The sequence below is a fragment of the Coloeus monedula genome (genome assembly GCF_965178545.1).
Source record: "Coloeus monedula genome assembly, chromosome: 18".
Classification (NCBI taxonomy): Eukaryota; Metazoa; Chordata; class Aves; order Passeriformes; family Corvidae; genus Coloeus; species Coloeus monedula.
Genome location: NC_138798.1, coordinates 16,026,090 through 16,048,130, shown reverse-complemented (window position 1 = coordinate 16,048,130; position 22,041 = coordinate 16,026,090). Strand labels below are relative to the sequence as shown.

Sequence of the window (22,041 nt, the reverse complement as noted above, 5' to 3'; positions counted from 1 at the left end):
CAGCCCTGTCACCCCTGAGCAGGCTGAGCAATGGTGGTGGCCCCTGCGGCTCCCCTGGCTGCTGGGAGCATCGTCCGGCCTGGCTCTGTGAGAAACAGGAGTGGGGTGAAGTCATGGCAGGCTGAAGGTCAGGAATCACTGGGAAAAGATGGGAAAAGGACCACGGGATAGACCAGAGCTGCAGGGGAGGATGCAGTGCCCATCCCTGGCTCCAGTGGGGCACAGAGAAGCTGGGAGAGGGCACAAAGGATGTCCCCAGAATGGAATGGCCTCGGGCTGAGGGACCAGGAGAAGAGGCAGCCCAGCGAGGGTCGCTCTCAGCTGGTTCCTCCTGAGTGTTTCCCCCCCGTGGTTCTCCCAGTCCGCCCCCACGGACGGCCCAGGCCCTGGGCTGCCTTCCCTCAGCGCTGCCCTGGCAGGTGTCAGCTGAAAACTCAGTTAATTCTCTCCACAAACAACGCGGGGCAAGCAAAGCACTCCCTGGGCCCAGACCTGTTGCTTCGATGGGATTCCATGAGTGAAGATGTGAAAATGGGGAAAAAAAGAGGAAAACACTAATTTGGAAAAGAGCAGGTAAGGATTCACATCATTGTGGGTATCCTTGGGTGTGAAAATGCCCAGCACGAGATGCCCAGAGCCAGACTGTGCTGCTGAGGGGCCTCGTCCCACGGAAATGTCACCGAAACCCCCTCGGGCTGGGTGGGTCCAGTGCTTGAGCTTCTCCCTGGGGCTGAGCACCCTCCATGGTGCCACAGCTCAGGGATGTGCCCAAGTCTGCTCATGCTGGGGTCCCCAAAGGTCTCTGGGACCAGTGTCCAGCAGTGGCGGCACAGGGAGAGCTGCTGGCACTGCTGGACACTTCCAGGCACCCTGGAGTGACTCCAGGTCCTAATCCTTCAAACCCCTCACTAAACTTCTTGTATTTCCCCTTTAAAGCACCCAAGCACTGCCTGGATGAGTTGGTGATGAGCTGCCCCCTCCCAGGGCTCCTCTCCTCCCAACCCCCTCTGGCACCCCCGGTTTTGGGTGCCCATTCCCAGGCACTGCAGGGGCCTCATTCCTCTCCGAAATCTGGGCATGTCTCAGCCCTGGGGTGCGGCTTCTGAGCAGCGAAACACCCACGAATCCTGGTGTTCCCTTCGTCCTTGGTGCTTAAACCTTCTCCCAGCCCTTCCCTCGGGGTGCCAGGGACATATTTGGGAAGGGAGGCTCGGGAGATGGAGCCTGGGGACAACCCTGGGCAGGGGTTTCTCAGCTCTGCTCATCTCCTGCTGGAGTCCCCTGAGGGTTTTAAGACAGTTTGAAAAGCAAATCCTAAACCTATCCCAGCTTGCATCCAGCTGGAGATGGCAGAAATCCACGGCCCACGGGCTGGGAAGGGTGTCCTGGACGTCCCTGAGCTGCTGAGTCCATCACACGTGCTGTGGCTCCCTGCCTGGCCCTCAGCAGCTCGAGGGCATCACTCTGAGCCCCGCTGACCTCCAGGGTGCTGATGCCGAGGGCTCCCAAAATCTCCCACCCCAAACCCCGAGCCAGCCCAGCTGAAGTGCTCAGCCCTGATGGAATCAGGGGCACTTTCATGGATTCAGGCTCAAATTAACCTCGGTGAGAAACCAGCGCGGCCAGAGGCTGCGTGCAGGGGGTCTGATGCCACCAGCACGGGGCTGCTCGGGGGGCTCGAGGCGAAAGGCAGAGCTCCTCCTGGCAGTGCCGAGATACTTATTTAGTTCTTTTTAAAGAAAAAAGCAAAAGGAGGGGAAGGGGGTAAAAAAAGGCCCCGTGTTTGCAGCCAACACGTGTAATCTGTTGCAGCCCTTGTCAGACAAAACAGTTTTGCCGTAAGACAGCGATTCCCAGAGGGGAAAGGGGCGAAGTGAAAATACTTTATCAGCTGCCTACATATGTAAAGCAGTACCCTGGTTGAAAAGCAAAGCCTCTTTCCCTTTGAAAGCTGGGAAGGGAGAGACGGGAGGCGACTGCCTGGGAGCGGGGACAGGAGTGACACAGGCACAAAGCCCAGCGCAGCAAACCCCAGGCCTCCCCCCTAAAATGCTCTTAACTCCCTATCGGCCCCAAAAACTACCTGGCTGTGGAGAAGGAACAAAGCCAAACAAAGCCCAGACGTGGCTCAGTTTGGCAAACTTAAAATAGGGTTTTTAATGTACAGAATGTGGTTTTTAATGTACAGAAGTGATTTAATTCAGATGTCCAGAGTGGGTTCTGTCGGAGTCCCCGGGTCAGCAGGAAAGTGTCCATTGCTCCAGGCTCCCCTTCCCCCAGGTTGGGCTGAGATGAAGGCAATCACATCCCTGCCTGGATTTAAGAAGTGATGCCCAGGAGCTGCCAGCAGACAAGAGTTTCCTCCCTCTCTGAATTTAAAGCCTGTTTCAAAGGCTGGGAATTCCGGGACCTGGACACACGGTGTAAATCAGCCCTTGGGCTCACAGGACGAGTGGACTCTGCTGGCAACAAGTGGGCTGACTCCTCATGGAGGCTTCTCCTGCTCCATCCATCAGCCAGAGACCTGAGAAGATGGGGAAAAAAAAATTAATTCCATGTAGCAGCTCCCTCAGCAAGGCAGCGAGGGGACACGAGGGGACACCGACCTGGATGGAGGTGCCCAGGGGGGCTGAGATCCATGGATACGGATGCACAGAGGCAGGAGGGAGGTAAGAAATGGGATGGGGGAGGAAGGGGAGCAAAGAAAGGAGGGAAGGAGGAGAAGGGCGGGCAGGGAAGCGGCGGCGGGGGGAGAGGGAAGGAGCCCGCGCGTGCCCATCTGGGCGATGCATCACATTGAAATTGTCCCGCATTAAAAATTCACCAGCCAGTGAATTTTCAAGGGATTTGTAGTAATTAGATGACAAAATGCTGGCAAATCTCAGGCTTGCCAAAGATGTTACTCAGGGGTCAAAGACTCGACACTTTTGGCTGGGTAATTTGTAAGTGTCAATCACACTCAGCCATCAGAGGGAAATGGGAGATCCAGCGGCTGCATCCTAACGAAGTCCAAGGCTCTGCCTGCTGTGCCCCCTCCCGCCGCCCCCGGGCCCGCAGACCCCCAGCTGACACCGCACTGGGGTGACTTGGTTCCTCATTTTTTAACTTAAAATCAGAAACTTCCAGGTCTGGTTTTCCAGCAGGGATCCCTGGCGGGAGGAGCTCCCGCTCTGCGCTGCAGTGCCTGGGGTGATGAGCTGCCCTGTTCATCCTGCTGGGGGCACAACGGGCTGCAACCCCCGGGTGATGCCTCTGTAGCCCCGCACCGGTTCTGCCACGGGGCTGGGATTGCTCCCGGGACAGTCCAGGATGGGACACTCCACCCTCCTGCTTCCTGGGGCTGACACACTGGGCTGAGTTCGGCTGAAAATGGAATTAAAGCAGCTCCTGCCCATAATCTGCCCGTTCCTGCCTCCCCAGCGGGTGTCACAGAGACCTCGGAGCCACCAGAGCCACCCCATGGGTTGTCTCTGCCTGTGCTGGCTCTGTTGAAAAGCCCAGGTTACTTTAGATCCAGCAGGACACTCCCAGCCCTGCGCTGAACCCCAGCTCACCCCACACACCCACCCAGAGCGTGGGGGAGAAATTAAAAGGTTTTCTATGTCATCAGCTTAAAACCAGACCTCAACACACAAAAATTAATGCTTTGCCCAAAACACCAGAGAGATCCCTGCCCCAGCCAGGTGCGAAGGCTCCAGTGTGGGCTCAGCCTTGCTGAGGCTGAGGTTAAGCCTGGGCTTTGCTGCCAGGTTTTGTGGGCAGAGGATGGTTCTGAGAGGATGGCTGCCTACCCAAGATCTCTCCTTGGAGAGATTTTTGCCTTTTGTGGTCTGGTTTCTAAGCTGATGAAGTAGAAAAGCTCTGGACTTCTCAGGGGGAGAAAAAAGCTCTGGACTTCTCAACAGGGGCTACAAATCTCCAAAAAGATTTGGGGTCACCACATGTGTGAGAGGCAGGAGCCTGCTTTTCTCTCCACCTCTCATGCCTTATAAAGCTGTCCTGGTTACCCCTGCTGAATCCCAGCTCCAGTTTTGGGCTGTGGGGGATGATTTAAGCTGTGGGGAAGGCACAGGGAGGTGCCACCCATCAACTCTGAGGTGCTGAGGCATCGAACAGCACCCATCACACCCCAAGGGAAAGCACTGCCCATCCCAAAGCCTCTTCCCACCTAAAGAAGCCAAGGCATGGGGAAAAGGAAGCTGAAGGAGGTTTGTTGGCCCCATCCCACCCAGGGTGTTGGGAGCATCCTTAATCCAGTGGTGTGGGGATGGGAGAGAGGGGGAGAGGGCGGGAGGGGAATCGCCTTTGGACAGAGCTGCTGTGGTTTGGTTGACTCCAGAGCCATTCCTTGCTGCAGGACTGGGAGAGCTGGAAAGGGAGCCAAGCAGCAGCGTGGGGCTCCCCAGCCGCCCCATAGAGGGGAGCTGAGGGGACTGGAGGGTGGCTGGAGGCCCCTCCTCAATTTCAAGTCATTCGGCAGCTGTGAACACCTTGCAGGGGCAGCCTTCCTCCAGCTCCCCATCAGCGGCACTTCCAGCTCCTACTCCACGCACTCCAGTAGCCCAGACCATGGGCTGAGGTCTGCAGAGGGGCTTTTCCACGGTTTTGTCTTCACTCGCTCTAACAGGGCCTTCAGGTGCTGCTGGAGGAGCATTTGCTGGGAAGCAGCAGGGAAGGGCTCTGTCACTGCTCTGTGCAGTGCCGGGCACTTGGCAGCCATTCCCTGCTCACAGGGGCGTCCATGGGATGTTTCCTCCCCATCAGACAAAGCCCCCCAGCCCCACCCCACTGCACCTGAACACAGCTCCCACCACAGCCCCACTCGCTCCTGCAGGAGAAAATTAACCAGAAAATGCCAAATTTTAGTGAACGTGAAGAAAACCTTTCCCCCCCCAGATCACCTCTCCTGACACACACCACAGCCCCCATCACCCTCCCCCTCTGCCCCAGCAACTTTGCTAAACCCCGAGCTGGGGATGATGTCACACGTGGGGACACTGGCTCTGTACCCCCTGGCCCACCACGCTCCTGGGGCTGGAACAGAGAGACAAACCTAATTAATTACATGGCACTAATTGTGGCCTGTGGAACACAAGGACCGTGCTCCTGCAGGTCCCAGGGGAGGTGAGGCACTCCCTTCTCCAGGGTCCTTCCCACCTCCCTGCTCCTGTGCTGGCATCACTTCCCGCTGTCACCGGTTCAGGTGACCCTGCGCACACCCCCCCAGCCAACGCCTGCTCCTGCTCTCTCTGCCTCCCTTCCCAGCTCCAGTTTGGGGTGAAAGCCTCCCTTATTAGCCAGTCTGGATCCCTATTTACTGTGAGTTACTGAGCCTGATTATTATTCATGGCTGGTGAAGGCTGAGCTCTCAAGCCCGGCCATGCAAAGATTTCTCTTCCTCTCCAATGCATGTATTTAGAGAAAACAGGAAGCAGAGTGCCTCAGCCAGGGAAGCTGCACGCTACCTCCTCCTCCTGCTCTATTTCCTGCTGAGGAAGGTGCTGGTGGCTGCTGGAATGTGGTGGTGGACGCTGGAATGTGGTGCCAAACACTGGCGGAGCTGTGAGCCAGGGTAAAGTCCAGATGTGTTGGAATATTGGTCTCTTCCAACTCAGCTTCTTCTGGGATTCTGTGATTAAGGAGAAGCTCCCCCAATCTCCAGCCAGCATCCAAGCCAACTCTCTCAATTTGAATTTGCAAATTCTTCCTGAAGTCCAACCTGGACCTCCCTCTGGAGATTCCAGGGCTCCTGGGGTGAGCAGCAGGCAGGACACAGGGGATGCGAGATCTTCCTGCAGCCCTGGCAAAGGGTGTGTGAGTTGCATTCACGATGCTTGCTTGGCCCCTGGGAGGAAGCCCAGGCAAGGTGGGACTAAAGGAATGAGAAAAGCTGGAATTCCTGAGCTGTAGGCAGGGGCAGTGCAGTGGTGATGAAAAGAAACCACCAAGAGCTCAGAGATGCTGCCTGCCCATCCCTGCCAGCTCTCCTGCCTCCTCCCCTGGGACAGGGAGGAAAACACAGACTGGTCAGGAGTTTTCCAAAGGGAACGAGTCACTTTGGGCACTCACAGGGCACGGTGGCACAGCAGAGGGGCTGGCAGTGCCCAGCAAACCCAGGATCCCTGGAGATCCTCCATGCCCTGCCTTGCTTTGCCGGCCGTCCCCGTAAGGAGATAAAAGCCCACACAGGCCTCTGGCAACAGGCAGCAGTGAGGGAGAGCTGCTTCTACATTAAAACCCCTTAACCCTCCCATTCAGTGAAAAAGCTGCATTTGAATAATATCCTAATCCAATTGCAGAGCTGGCCCTGGGGAGGCGGATCTGGAGGGTGCCTGGGGAGCAGCTGCAGCCGCTGCAGCTCCGGCTCTCGTCCAGCTCGCCGGGGTCTCACCCTGGATGGAGCTGTCACAGCCTGACAGAAACTCAGGGACAGAGCGCTTCAGCCCGGGCTCTGCAGGCCCCACGGGCAGAACTTTCAGCTCTCTGGTGGGGAGAGCAGGGGCTGAGCACAGCCCAGACACCCCAGAGCCCAGCTGGGCTGGCTGAACCCCAGCTCCTGTCTGCAGGGCCAGGGCTGAGGAGTGACTCAGGCTTGGAGCTGCTCATCCTCTCTGCCACCAGCACAGCCTGGGGACAGCCAGACTCCCACCCCAAAAGGGACACCCAGATGAGCATCACCCCCTCCCTGTGCCCAGCTCTGCCCAGGGCAGCTGAGGGGTGACAGGCACACACGGTGACACCGACCCTGGGGTGTCAAGAGCCAGAAAAGAGGGGGACAGGGCTGCAGCTGATCCCAGCCCCGTTACAACAAGCAGTGTGCAATCACCAGGTATGGACAAAACCTTCCTGAGTAACAGAAAAGAAACTCTTCCCCCTCCCAAACCAAACAAGAGCATTGCAGCAGCACTGCCGAGGTTAAGGACCAGAGGGAGGCTGTTCCCAGCTTCAGCTACGTGGACAGGTAAGAGAGTTTGCGTTATTTTATCGTTAGGATTGTTTCAGATCGGGGGGAAAAAGAAACCCCAGGCAGTGGGGAGTGCTGAATTTCTGCAGAGCTACTGAAGCGATCGTTTGAATTCAGGGTAATTAGCAGGTGTGTGCTCGTTCTCAGAGAATTGCTGCTGTAATTTTAGGGGTGCAATGTGTGGGATTCTCAATATGTAACCAAGAAGGGGAGCAGGAATTAACTCCAACTGTTCTCCAGAGCTGGGATCAGCACTTCCATAATTAATGTCCAGGCACACATGTATCTGTACACACATACACAGCCCCCCCCGCTCACATCAAACAGATTTCCTTGATACCAAATTGCCTGAAAAATTAACCAATGTCAAACTGCTCCACAAGATAAGTATCATTAAGGGAAAAAGAAAATCTTCATTATGTTTGAAGGTACAGGGGAAAAAAAAACCTTCATGAATGTTTTCCAGCCTGTTCCCAGCCCGGGAAATAACATGTTTTAAAACATATCAAAGGGTTAAATTAATTTTCATTAAAATTTAAATTTGAGAAGGCTCCCTCTCTTCTTTCCTCCCTCCTCCCCCTTTGAACGTTTGACTGGCAACCATTTCATATTTCAATCTCGGCAGAACAAATTGAATTAGATGTTGAAACCAAACTCTGCTCTGTTCTCTAAAGCCTACATGCTCTGCTTGTGCTAATCCTTTTCGTCGCCGCTGCAGACCTCAGAGACACTCAGCAAGAAACCTGCCCTGCCACAAAAGACAATGAAGGGAAAGAGGGGAAAAAAAAAAAGCAAACCAGGATGAAAAAAAACCCCACAGGAAAATCCAAGCCCAACCTGCAGCACTGCAGAGCTTTGCTGAAACCATGAGCTGGGTGATTCTGGAGGGGACCCTGCCCGGCTGCTCTGTCCCCTGTGCTGGGCCTGGGCTGGTCCTTCAGAGCCAGGGTGGTAAAACATCCCTGCTAAATCGGATTTAACTCAGCCAAGGCTGAAGTTCCCCCTGCAGTGACCCCCGGGTGCTGAGCTGTGCCAGTGCTGGGGCAGGTGCTGGCAGCAGTGGGAGCAGGGGCGGGAATGCCACTCACCAGTGCCAAGCAAGAAAAGGGGGATGGAGCTCGTCACCACTTCAGGTGACACTGCCACCCCCTCTGACAGCGCTGCTTCCACACCAGAGCCTCTGTCCCCACCTGCTGCAGGGCTGCTCTGCTCTACAGGACGAGGGTTTTACACAGAGACATCCCAAATGGGTGTCCCTGAATTCTGCTCTGTCCCCCGAGCCAGCCCTGCCAGGTCCTGGCAGGAGTGGCTGGTGTTGGGTCTGGGAAGCCTCTCCATGGCAGCAGCAGGGCTCTGGAGCTGCAGCACGGTTTGGGGCAGCAGCAAGGGGTGTCACAGCTCAGGTCCCTGAGCAGGAGCTCAGCCTGCTCCTGGGACTGCACCCAGGGCTGTGCAGCCTCAGGCCCAGCAGTGCTGAGCCCTGTTTTGGGGATGGACACGTCTGTGAGCACAGGGCTGGGCTCCGAGCAGCGCCGTGGGTCCTGTCCCTCCTCGGGCTGGAGAAGGGGTTCACAGCACACACACCTGGGGGCATCCCGGCATCAGAGCTGCTCCAAAGGGACAGATGTGATCTCAAAGCCCTGGCACTGCATGGAGCTGGCAGGGATGGATTAATGCAGCTCAGATGCTGTGGCTGGTGAACAGGATTCCTATCAGACATCCAGGCTTTCCACCGTGGCCACAAACACACGCAAGGGACACCACGAGCCCATCTCACCTCTCTTGAACCCGCACAGGGTGAGCTCGGGGCTCTCAAAGAGATGTGAGGGGCTGCCAGGGCTGCAGGGTTTGACCTCAGGGAGACATTTCATCCTGGCTCCCTCCTGCTGTTCCATATTTTCCAGCCTTGAGATGCCACTCCAAGGCACACCAAGGAGGAGCGATGCCAGCCAGGACTCACAGACCTCGGGGTGAGGTGCCTTTGGAGGGAGAGAAGCCATGGAGGTTTTGGTGCTGGCAGGGAAAAGGCCTTTGCCAAACTGTCCGTGACATGGTGGCAGCTGCAGGGTGGTGTCCAAACGGGCACTTTGATTTTTGGGCAGCCCAGCCACAGGGAGGGACAGTTCACACCCTGACAGCAATTCCTGCTGCAGCAAGCAGCAATGCTGCTGCCTTCCTCCATGGGGATGCCAACAGCCAGGGGAGCTCACAGAGCACACCCAGGGCATGCCCTCACCTCAGCATGGGGCCCAAACCGAGCCCAGATCCGGGCTGGAACTGCTGGGACCACAGCCTTGAGCCTGTGGGGTGACGGGGGAGAGGCAAAGGGTAGGATCCCCTCCTGGAGGCTGCTGAGCCTCCGGAATTGCACCTTCTCCTGCCTCTGGCGCTACCGACCCTGCAGCAAAACAGGGCATTGTGACCCTTAAGGCCAGCTGTGCCCAGCCTGGCCCCACTGCCCCAGGACCCACCTCACCAGACCCCAGGCAGCTGTTAGATGTCCTCATCTTTGTTATCTTCCTCCTCTTCCAGGTGCTCCATGATTTCATTCAAAACCTCCGATCGTTTCTTCTTCTTCGGGGAGTCTGTCCAGGCCCGGGTGGGGGCGAAGGGGGGAAGAAGAAAAGCAAAAATCACAACCTGGACCCACACACAAGTGCCTGAGAGGGGCTGAGGGGGCTGGAGGCAGCAGGACACCCTTCCAGGTGAAGGCATAATCTACTCCTCCTCCCCAGCCAGGTCCTGGCAGGAGCTGGGATTCCAACACCTCCCACCCGTGCTTCAGTTTGGGAGCAAACACCACCCAAACAGTGCTGGTGATGCCAGCCCTTCCTGTCGACCCCAATTCACTGTGGAATTCACAAGTTCCCTGTGGAAAAGTGGCTGCAGGACTAACCAGGGGTTCATTCAGGCTCTTGGCAGGACACAGCCCCACCAAGATCCTCGCTGAGACCACCCCATTCCAGCAGCCCAGCCCTCATCCCTCACGTCAGGCGGTGATGTCCCTGCTTTGGCCCTCGTGCCCCACACCACAGCACTGCCCTGTGACTCCTGTGGGACACAGCACCATGCACACACCCTTCCCAATGGATGCAGGAGAGCGGGGAACCCTGCCAGCACCTGTCACCTGGCACCAAGGTGACAAAGCCATTTGGTCCCTGCTCTGAGGCTGGCACCCTCCTTTACGCTGGGCAGGCAGTGCCCTCCTGGCAGGAGCCGTGGCACAGCCCCCTCTCCCCCCGGCTCCCCAGCAGCACATGGAGAACAGCTGTTTAAATCCTGCTTTCAGACATCAAAAGCCTCGCCGGGTTTCTCAAACAAACAAACGTACCATAGGACTAAAGAAAAGGTGTAAAATAAATAAATGGAACAAGCTGTGCATTTTCTTTTAGTATTACAGCTGCTGCGGGAGATAAACAACAAGTAAATGTCACAAAACATCAATACAGAAGAAATTAACCTGACAAAAGCTCACATCCCCCCCCTCCACCTCCCCCCAACTCCCAACAATTTTGCATTTCTGGAGTTCCCATCTAATGATTTTATTTTTCAATTAATTCCTTGACAGCGAGCCAGAACCTGCCTCCCTTCTCCCTGGGGGCTGTGGGGATGGGCAGCGGGATGAGGGTGCTGAAGGACCCGCTGCCCTCCCAGCACCCACCCCACTGAGCTCAGGGAAACACAAGGTGCCACCCCAAGACCCTCCAGCAGCTCTTCCCAGTTCGGTCACCCAAAGGCACAAGGGATAACCCACCCTGGAGGAAGGTGCCAGCTCAGCAGTTCTCCCTCTCCTTTACTCTGCTCCCAGCTCTCCTGCTCTGGAATGCCATCGAACACGGTCTGATCTCCCGAATCCACTGTAGGAGCTGTGTCCTGCACCTGCCACCCCTTCCCAACCAGACCCTGGCAGGCCCTGCACAGAGATCCCGCGTGAGGGATCCCAGCCTGTGAGGCTGCACAGCTGAGGAAGAGCTGGATACGGGATGCTGTGCATAGGGAGCATCCTTCAGCAGAGTGGGACCTGCTGTGGCATGGGCAGGGGGCTCGCAGGGAAAATCCCCCCCTGCACCCTCAGATGCCACGGGGGGCACCAGGAGCATCCCCCTCTTGTCTGACATGGGGAAAATAAAAACCCAGGAGGGCGGGGAAGCGAATTGGGAATTGGTTCGACTTCCGTTCTGCTGCTCCAAGCTGGTTAAGGTTTGCCCGCTAACGATCCCATTTGCTTCCTTTAAACAATGGGCAAAGCCGGCGGGGGTGGGCCGGGAGGGGGATTACCACGGGATTAGAACGTGGCAGGGTTGCGGATGCCACGCTAATCCTGCAGGGTTTTACTCTCCGGCTCCGGCATGTGTTTGCATTAGTTACAGATGCTCTCAGAAAAAAAAAAAAATTAAAAAAAAAAAGGAAAGGAGAAAGGAGAAAAAAGGGAGCCCAGGGGCTGGGAGGTGAGGGAGAAGGAAAGCGGGGGGTCTGCGGCCAAAGCAGGAGCGATGTGACAAAGGTGATGGCAGCAGGGAAGACTTTCCCACCCCGCCAGGAGGACCAGCACCGTGCCTCCCCTGGCAAACCCTGCTGCCAGCAGCAACTGCAAATAACCGGGGAGGAGCCACAGCGGGGCTCGGCCGCTTCACCGCCACCCACAGCCCCCCACGACTGAACCCCCTCCTCACACACCTCCCTCCCTATAAACCCCCCCCGCAAGCCGCTCCTCGCCCTCCCGGCGTGGCGAAATTCCCCATCTGTCAATTTAATTCTTTGATCGATGGCGAGGAGCAGGACGAGCGGCCCGGCACAGCTGGCTGCCCACGTTAGCCCCGGCAGGGCGTACGAACACGAGTCGATGGCAATTTAGAGCGATTGGGAGCCAGCGCCGGCCCCGCACGGCCCCGGAGGCCGCGCAGCGCGCAGGGCGGGGCGAGTGCTCGCCCAGCCGCCCCCAGCTCGCCGCTCCTCCAGAAACCCGGGCAGGAACGGGGACGCGGCTGCTCCAGGCCTTTGGGGAGCCGCGGTTCCGTGCTTTGGGGAGGCGGGAGAGGCGCAGGGGCGAGCCCGGAGCGCTCCTCCTGCCCAGGGCACAGACGCACGGCTGCCCCCGCCCCAGGGCTGGCAAACGCAGCTGCAGGGCAGCGGGGTGCCTTGGTCACAGAGCCAGAACAGCCACCCTGCCGGTTTCAATGGCATCAGCGACCCTTGTTTTCCAAAGGGAGGATCCCCTGCCCGAGCCGGGGCCAAGATGCTGCTGCTGGCAGGGTTTGTCACCTGTCCCCGCCCTGCTGCGGCATTCGCCACAACCCTGCTCCAGCTTAGGGGCTGCTCTAGAGGATCCAGCTACAACTGCGGGCCAACCTTTCCCTGGCTTCTCCTTCTCATTTTAAGAGTCACTAAATTTATCCTGAGCAGCATCAAAGCCTCCCCCTGTCCCTGTCCCAGCTCTCGGGCTCTGCAGCCACCTTGCAGCAGTGGGTTCCCCAAACGAAAAGTGGGGTGCAAACAAAACTCAAGGTGTTTTTTTTTTTCTAATGTAAGACCTTCCTGCCCCAGGATGAAGAGCAGATACTCTCAGAAATGAGCCAAAAGCCTTAAACCTCGCCCAGACTGTGCTGGGAGCCGGCACGGAGTGCAGGGCTGAGGTCCCAGGCCTCAGGGCTGGGCTGTGGCTTCACTCCTGATAGAACTACTGAGCCCACCCGTGGCAGTCCATGACCACTCCTGGGCTCCTTGCTTCCCCCTGGAATATTACAAAGCCTCAGAACAAGCCATAAGGAATGACCTGAAAACTACACGAAATGGGAAGGAAGCCTATTCCATTTTATTGCATCTATTAGACCTATTGAAAAGATGGCTCAGAAGTGGCTTGATTGCCATGACAAATGCCTCCATGGAGAAAAGATTTGGGAGAGCAGACCTCTCCTTCACAAATAACAGCGGAGACCTGGAACTGGGAGCCCAATCTCTCTAAATGGCCTCTGGAAATAAGGTGCATAATTGTAGCAGAGAGCAGTCAGTGGCAGGACACGTCTGTCACAGCCCAGGTCGGGACTTGGAAATACAGTGACAAAGATGATGGGGCTGACACTGGGGCTGGGGACACCACAGACCTCGGTCTTAATTGTTTCCTGAGCCCTGAAGACCCCAAATTATCTTTTCTTTCCCATTCCCAGCTTGGTCCCCAGAGGGGCCTGGCCACTGGGGCCTGCAAAGCTGTGGGAAGACCCTCACAGTTCACCTGCACTGTGCCAGGAGAGGAGAACTCATGGGACAGCCACAAACAGCACGGGGATGTCTGAGCTGCTCCTGTGCCTTGTGAGAAGAGGAGGCGAGTGGGGAAACAGGTATCAGTAAGAAAAAGCCTGGTTCTGGTCTGTGTCACCAGTGAGAAGAGATGCGTGGTCCCAGCCTGGCTGTTGGGTGCTGTGTGTGCTCTGCGTCCTCTCCATCCCTGCTCCGTGTGGGAAAACCGGCCTCCAGCTATGGCAGGGAGGAAAGCTGAAGGAGCATCCCCCTTCCAGGGGGCTGGAGGCAGAGTGCTGGCAGCCTTTTTTCCCCTCTCTATCGCTATCACCCTCTGCACACCCACAGAAGGGACAGGGGGCAGCTCCCTCCTCACCTCGGAGCCACGTTCCTGTGAGCAAGCACGACGTGTCCTTGCTGCAGTGCTGGGTTCTGGGTGGGCACATCCCCCCTCAGCCCTGCCAGCACCCAACTGCAGCTTCCCCTGCCTGCAACAACCAGCCCTGGGCTATTTCAGGAGCAGGCGGATCACTGGATCAGTCAGGATCACTGAACAACCGGGATGTGCTGCTCCTGCCAAAGCCCCGGGCCACGGGCACGTGCTGATGGAGAGGATGCAGGAGGAAGAGCATTGATCTCCAGCTTAGCCCTGCAGCCCAGGGGAGCCCTTCCTACATAAATATTTGCCAAGCAATGCATTTGTGCCTGTCGATGGCTGTCGATAGGAGCCTGCAGTGCTGTCATCTGCGGAGCCGTCACTCCCAGCAGCCTGAGCCAAGCAGCCCCTTCTGCATCCCAACCCATCACCACACGATTTGTCCTTCTGAACCCGTGTGCTGCCTGCACAGAGCCTGTCCCCAGCTCGGGAGCACCCAGGGGAGGGAGCCAAGGCGCTGTGGCTGGCAGGTGGCACACGCAGAGTTAACAGCTCACAGGCAGAGCTGTCAGACAAAGCCCTGGCCTGGCTGCCTCCTGCCTCCCCCCACATCCTCAGGCTCCAGCATCTACCTGCCAGCCCGCAGCACGTGCCAGGCAGGGCAGTGCCAGGCGGGGCAGTGCCAGGCGGGGCAGGGCCAGGGCAGCAGGAGTTACAGCAGGAGTTACCGTGGAAGTGCTCGGCGGTTCTGCGGCGCAGGGCCTCCAGCGTCTCCTCCGTGTCTGCCCACTCCAGCACCAGCCTGCGGCCGTACAGGTGAGTGCTGTGGCACAGGGCATTGAAGGCTTTCTGCAGAATCAAAAAAAGAAAGAAAATATTAAAGGAGAAAATAATGGGAGGAGGCTCATCGGAGGAAAGGCAAAATTGTCCCTCCCTCTGCCCTGGAGTGGAAAGGCCACTGGAGAACATCCTGCTCTGAGTGCTCTGCTCTGATGGGGCAGGATCCATCTCCATCAGAGGCTTTGACTCAGTCATTTATCTTCTCTGTGCTTGCAGCAGAGCAAATTCCCATCACCATTCCTGCAGGCTGCTGCTCATGGGGGAGCGGGCCGGAATCAGCACCCTAAGCTGGGAATGCTGCAGCCTCTGGAGCCTTGGAGTAGCACTGGGTGGGTCAACAGCAAACCAGGACCCTCATGGGCAACCTCACAACCCTCTAGCACCCTGCTCTCTGCTGGAACACAGGAAAGCACAGCTCAGGTGTGAGAGAGAAGCTCCTTTCTGCTCTGGAAGCAAGTTGGAAAACTGCCTTCCTCCTGCCAACCAGTTGGTGACTTGGCCATGGTGGCAGCAAATGTGGCAGAGCAGAAGCCAACCCAGAAGTCCTCTGCTCTTTGTGCCTGTGGTGGTTTGCCGTGATGCAGAAATCCAGATTTCCTCGTGTCAGATCCTGTTTGATAACACCCATACAGCTGTAATCTCTGCGTGATGTTGACTACAAACGTGCCAGCCAGCCCAGAGCTCAGGTGGCTTTCTCTGTCTGCAGGCAACCAGCAGGGACACCCAGAAAACAGTGGCTCAGTCCAGGCAAGCTTGATTTTGCCTTTGTTTCCCACAGGATTTCAAGGAAACTCAGGACTGAGCAGGATTGGGCCCACGGTGCAAATACACAAACACACTGGCCAAAGATTTTTATCCCCAGGGGCCCACAAAGTGCTCCACAGGAAAGGCTGGGCACAGGCAGAAAGAAATGCCCGAAATGCTCTTTTAAGAACCCCAGCTAAGGCTCTGGGCAGAGGGACTTGTCCTGCTTTGCTGCCCACAGCTGCTCCTCAGGATGCTCCTGGAGTTGCTGGGCTCCAGCACATAAAACCACATTAAAAACCCCCCATTTCAGTAACCAGCACCCAGCAACCTGAGTGCTCCTCTCCTCCCGAAGTCCTGTCACTCACAGAACCCTCATGTGCTATAAAACAGAGCCGAGGAGCACCAGCTTCCCCTGCTCCATGGCCTGGGTGGAATTCCCACTATCCCACCACCCCCAGCTCCCGGAGTGACCCCAGCAGGGCAGAGTGCCCCCTTTTCCAGGGGCACATTCCTCCTGGAAGGGCTGCAAGCTACAGCTGATTTCATTTGCTGCTGCTGCTGTGTTTTCAAGGCCTATCTCCCAATTAGCAGAGCAATGTGTTGGCTTAAACAAACACCCTGGGGGAGGGAGTTGTAAGGGCTGTTTGCATTGGCACCAGGAGCCTTTTGCAAAGCCTGGCACACAACCCACAGCTCTAAACACTGCATTTCCTTTGTTAATTCCTACTTCTGAATTTCTCCTTCCCACAGCAGCAGGAAGAGGAAGGTTGGGTGACAGCACACAGCCCATCCACGCTCCACAGGTCACGGAGGAGGGCAGACCACGATGAGTGTGGCACTTGGTGGGCTCTGCTCCTCTGAGCCACTGCTCTGCCACCACCACCTCCTCCTCATGGGATTGCCACCCTCTGGTTTTGCTGGCAGCCCTGGGAAGGGTCATGGAGCAACAGGGAAGGCAGATGCTGCCATCAAGTTGTGTTGTGTGCAAGTAACCCACTGGGTGAGGCACATCTGCCACCAGCTCGGTGACATTGGCCCTTCCGGGCCAAACACATCCCCAAAAGGAGCTGGTTTGCACCCAGGTTGAAGGAGAGCTCCAGCCTGGACTGGGATCTCTGCTCCCTGTCTTCCAGCTGGGAAGGCAGAAGAGAAGCTGCACACTTCAGGTGACAAACACAAGGATGTCACTTCTTTGGAAACGAGCTAAAAGACAAAACATAGCTCTTCACTGCTCTGAGAGGAATTAAGACTTTTACAGGGGAAAAAAAAAAAAAGAGAAACCACTGATGATTTAAAAGACAAAGGGATGAAGGGGAGATATGCCCTCCCCATACATCCACACTGCTGGAAATCTTCCAGGGAGAGGAAGAAATCTGCCACTGCTGCTATTGCAAATGAAAAGATAGGTAGGGAAAAAATATTTTAATTAGGTGACAAGTACGAAATGAGGAGAAGCAGGCTGGCTTTCACAGAAAGCAGGAGCTATTTTTGGGGTGCAGCTCCTCTACCTGAGCATCTGCCTTCCCAGGACGCCTCTTTGGAGGAACAAAGGGGCCAGAGGTTTGTGGAATTGTATCCAAATGAGGGATAAAGGGAGGTGTGGTGTCTGCCCATCCAAGGGAGAGACTCCCCACAGAAGACCTCCAATTGCCAGGGCTTCACATCCTCCAACACCTTTAAGGGGCCACAAAAAGCTCCTTTTTAAATGCCCAAAGCCGATTCTGATGAAACGGCTGCATTTGGTAACCCAGCCTCTGCCAGGCCACACCGAAGCCTGAAGATCCCTGGCAAATCTTCTCCCGGGCCTCATTTGCTTTCCAGATGCTTCAGGGGTTGCATGAAAAGCCTGTGGACTTCTCCTCCTGGAGAACAGGATGTGAGCATGCTTAAAAATGCCATTTCTGGGCGTTTTTTGCGAAGTTTGGTTCAAGCTGAATGTTACGGCTCAGCGTGGTGGGAAAAAGTGGGGAGAGGAAAGGGAGAGGCTGGAACAGCAGCTTAAAAACGTCTGTGGGATTCAGAAAGGGAATTTCCAAGTGAAGAGGTGGCTGATAAACCCCCACGAAAGCCAGGCTGCTGGGATGAGGCAGCCAGAGCTCTGGAGCAGAGCCTGCTGAGCCGGGAAGGCCGGGAGCAGCGTCTGTCAGCCCCGGGTGTGACAGCTCCAGCTCCGGCCGCTGCGCTCATCTGAGGACAGCGCTGCTCTGCCTCCAGATTCCCCCTTGCCCTATTAAATACTCACACCAAAGAGCCTCCAAGCTGGAATCATTAGAGGGACAAAGGGTCAACAACATTAGGAGATTGATAAATATCCCTCCCTCGCAAGAGCCAGTCCCAGCTGAGGATGCTCTCCGCGATGCCAGCTGCACACAAGGATTTTTCCTTCTGTGTGTGTGTGCATTTTGAAAACGTTGGCTGCCTCTCCCAAATGGGCAATTTCTATTTGGAGACCAGATGTATTTTTATATCAACAGGGGAGAAAAGTGGGAACTCGGCTTCCAGTTAATAGTTCAAAAATAAAAACAATTCTGCAACAATTCTGCCCAGGGAACGTCAGGAAATGGTGAGTGCTTCCTTAGCTGGAGTTAATTTGGTATTGCCAGTGGGTCTGAGTTCCAGGGGAGGCTGAGAAGATCAAACCAAGCCTGATGGGGCAGATCTGCAGGCACAGCCTCGGGGAGATGGGAGGGGGAGCCCCCCATCTCCGTGCTGGCTGTGGAAAATCTCCATGTGTGCTCCCACAGCAGCCGTGGTTGTTCAGAGAAAAAGACAAACAGGGGAGGTCACAGGCTTTAAATGCCCAACAAAGCCAGCCTAACTATTCTATTACAAACCCATCATGTTTTATAAGATGCTTATAAGCAATTTCCAGATTACCACTCTGAGCAAAAGCGTCACTGCCAGTCAGAGCTATTCAGCTCAGAGGTCTCCAGGCCCACTCCCCTCCTCTCTCATTTCACTCAGCAATAAACTCTAAGCCAATTATGAGCGTGTTTACAATATTCAGGATCCTATTCATCAATACACCGTGCATCCTTTTCCAGACGGCCAATGGAGTGTACTTGATGTGCCACTTGTGAGACAATTAAATCCCTCAAAGAGATGAGGGTGGAAAAAAAAGATGAAGAAGGAAGAAGAGCTGCTTTGCTGGGAAAGAAGAAAACCCCGCTGAGAGCTCTTCCACAGGGCAGCTCTCTCCCTGCACACTCCCCTCCATGAGCTTGGGGAGCAGTGCCCTGATCCAGAGCCCTGCCTGGCCCTTTCCCCTCACCAGAGATGGGCTCCTGTCACTGAGATTCCCATTTGTCCAGTGCAGCTGCAACCAGTCCCTGAGGGATGGAAAGGGACGGGAGGCAAACACTGAGCCTGTGCCTGTTTCCCCCAGAAAGCAGCAGCAAAGGGGGTGCTGCCTCACACCCCCCACAGCCAGGTCCCTCTGTGCACCTTTCCATCAAAAGCCTCCAGTTTCTCTGGGAAAAGATTAATTCAAACCCCAGGAACAAAGCCTGAACGACCGTGGAGCGAAGCAGAGGTGAAAGCAAAGCTGCTTTGAGCAGAGCCACGGGCACAGCTCGAGGTACAGGGAGGGAACCAGGCTCCTGGGGGGATCCCTGCACCCCCAGCTGACCCCCAGGGGGAGGAGGGAAGCTGAGCACAGGGAAGTTTGAATTAGGATCAATACAGGACTAACAAAGAAACTCCATGTACTGTGTTATACAGGAGGTCAGGCTGGAAGGGATGATCTAATAGTCCCTTGTGATCCTGGATCAATGAATGCTGTCTAAAAACATAAACACAGGCTCTGGCTGGCTCCCCCTCCTCTCTTCCTCATCTCTACTCACAGCCTTGAAAATCTGGAGTTTTGGGGGGTCACGTGGTGCCTTCCCTTCAGCAGTAACATCGTGGGTGTTGTGCTTACGACCACTCCCTTCCAGACCCTGCACAGATCACCAGGAACCAGCAGCAGGATGGAATGCACCCTGCTCCAGAACCTCTGGCAAAGGGTAAGAGCAGGATACTGTTAGGCTGCAATCCCCTTGCTTCTGCTAAAAGCATAGAACTTAAATATACAGGAAAGCTTCCAAAAATAAATGAACTGGGCCAAGTCATAACTATTGTTCCTCTGGTACAGTCACTGGGAAAGCACCAGCGCAGCCCCTGCTCCCAGGGCGCTCTCAAACCACACAGAAGAACTGGTGAACACAAGCCTTGCCCAGGTTACAAACTAGGTAACAGCCACAATACCCAAAACTGCCCTGATGTCAAGGCAGTGGCGGAGGTGGGACATGCACAGAGGTTTCCTGGTGTGTTAATGTTGGGTCAAAACCATCCTGTCTCACCTTGCTGCTGACAAACCTGAAAAAGAAGCTCCTGTCCTTCTGTATTACAAGAAATTTGAGTTATTTTACCAGTTGCACTGAAATTATCCCCATTATGGCTTGGGTTGTGGGTTTTGTTGCTGCCCACACAGCCTGAGTGCAGCTTTCCTGGGGAATGGCACCAGCCTGCCCCAAATCGGGGGGGACAGAGCCCCCTTCCCCCCCAGCTGGGGCAGTGCCAGCGGGGCAGCAGCACAGCTCACCTTGGCATCCTGCTTGGTGACGAAATCCACGAAGCCAAAGCCCCGGTGGGATCCCGTTCCTGCCATTTTCTTGGGCAGCCGGACAGTCTTGAGCTCTCCAAAGGTGCTGTGAATCCAAGGAAAAGCAGAGACAGTGTGAGGTGAAGGGAAGAACCACCCCTTTCCCACACACCTCGGCAGTGCCCGCTGCAGACCCACACTGAGTGGGTCTCTCCCAGCGGGTGAGTCCTGCTCCAGGTGTCCTGCAGCCACTCTGCCTCCCTGCAAGCCCCATTTCCCAAGCAAAACCAGCTAAAACCTCAGCTTGCATTTCAAGGATCACTCTGGATATAAACCTTAACAAGACAAAAACCTTCTTCACTGTAACTGCTTTGCTTCTCCTGCCCTCAGGAGATCCAGCCAGAATGCCAGGCCCTGCTCAGGGCGGGCAAAGAGCATCTCCAGGTTACCAGGGCCGCTCCAAATCCCACCCAAACAGATTTATTTGCACCTTTAAAGAGGGGCTGGAGTGCACAGGATACAGGCACGACACAGAGCGTGGCCCCACAGGGAATTGTTGTTTCAAGAATAGCTCCTCCATCCCCAGAGGTGTCACCCCTCCCCTCCAGGGATCCTGGGCATTTTTTATGACTGGATTTCCTCGCTCTAACCCTCCACCTGTCCCCTCCTGCAGCCTCTGGGCTGGAATAAACTGGTTTTATTTAAGCTTTCTGGATGCACAAAGGGAAACAGACGAATGCAGCAGACCACAACAAACTCCATATCCAACAGCATTTGAGGCAAGTTTTGGAGTGTCAGTGGAATGGGGAGGTAAGGGGGTTCCTGTCCCAGAGAAGGAACTTGTGGCTGGAGCACCAAAGCACGCAGCCATCCCACTTTGCCCAAAAAGCCTGGAAGCAGACCCAAAGGCAGCACGTGCCGGCCACCCCTCTCCAGTGCCATCCCCTGGAGGAATTCCAGGACAAAGCCGATGCTTCCCCTGCTGCTGAGCTTCTGCTTCCCCTTCCCCTCCCCTCCCACCCATTTATCTAACACATATGCACAAACTGCAGGCAATAAATATTTAACGTGGCCCAGGTCTGAAGAGATGTGTTATTTTATTTGAAAATCTCCACACAGGCGTGCATACACAAAAGGAGCCTGGGATACGGCGGTGCCAAAGAGCACCCGGGAATAAACACAGTAAAGGCCATAAACGCTCTCGTGAAATGATATAAGCTAAATCCTGGGAGTTAACCTGCTGCACTGGCAGCATGACCAGGCATTCATCCACCCAATTTCCTTAGGCAACGTGGTGTGTAAATGCACCATTATGAAGCTTCGAAATGAATCTGCACGTCTCGCGCTCGGTGCTTTCCCTCCCGCTCTCCCTCCTGCCCCCTCCGAGCTGGAGCTCCGCAAACAAACAAACAAACGCGAGCGCAGGAGAGGGAGCAGCCTCAGCTGGGGGCAACGCTCGGAGCTGGGAGCAGCAGGAGCACCCTGTGGCTTCCAGAGGTCCTCCTGCAAGGGTGGGGGTGACAGGGACTGCCAAGGTCCCTGGAGCATCTCAAAGGCCGCAGTTGGGTGAAGGGAGAGGCAGCGAGAGCTCCTGAGCCATGGAGGTGCCCATCTAGCCAGGAAAAATGGGGGGCAGGAGCCATGGGCATGCTCCAGTATCTCTACCTCTCTCTCTCACCATGAAAAATATCCAGGGCATTGCCTGGGGCAGCAGAGTACCTGCTGAAGGAACAGGAGCAGAGCATTTGCTCCAGGGGAGGGCTCAGACAGCGCTCAGTCCGTGCACTGAACACCAACGTGGCCTTTGGACACCAAGAGCCAACACACAGGACGGGCTGAGAGCAGGATGGCTCTGGATCCAGGGCGCCAGGGAAGCTGTGCTGACCCACAGCAGCCACGACAGAGCTGGGAGAAAGTGGCTCTTCCTTCCTCCCCAGCCACCCAGGCTGGGAGAGGTGTGGAGGCAGTGGAGACCTGATCCAGATCCAGAGCAGAACTGGCCACCAGCTTTTCCTGGGCAGTGGGAGCCAGCAGGGGCTTCCAGAGGGATGGATCCAGGGGTGAGGGGACAGGGCTGACCCCGGTGGGGCCGTGCAGTGGAGCAGAGTCCCCCCCACGGCGGCGCTAATTAGAAACCACAACACAGCAATTACCAGCCCAGGAGCTGCGAATGAAGCGCGGAGCTCCGGCCTTTAATGTTCTCCTCTCCGGTGCCAGGCACAGACTCACACCTCTCTTTTCCAATTATTGCTTCTGGATCTGGGGGGAGAGAGGGGCAGAGGCAGAAGGAAACCCAAT

The 22,041-nt window shown here is 56.0% G+C and overlaps 1 protein-coding gene across 1 annotated transcript in view; it reads right to left on the bottom strand.

Moving 5' to 3' along the window:
- Window positions 1-2,170: 2,170 nt before the first annotated feature.
- RBM19 (RNA binding motif protein 19) overlaps window positions 2,171-22,041 on the bottom strand; it is a 50,733-nt gene continuing 30,862 nt past the window's right edge. The window contains exons 22-25 of the mRNA XM_082293162.1: window positions 19,744-19,849; window positions 14,303-14,423; window positions 9,436-9,549; window positions 2,171-2,524 (exon numbers count right to left, since the gene is read on the bottom strand). Of these exons, the coding sequence (XP_082149288.1) occupies window positions 9,458-9,549; window positions 14,303-14,423; window positions 19,744-19,849 (319 nt within the window). The 3' untranslated portion in view covers window positions 2,171-2,524; window positions 9,436-9,457. The remainder of the gene's footprint in view (window positions 2,525-9,435; window positions 9,550-14,302; window positions 14,424-19,743; window positions 19,850-22,041) is intronic.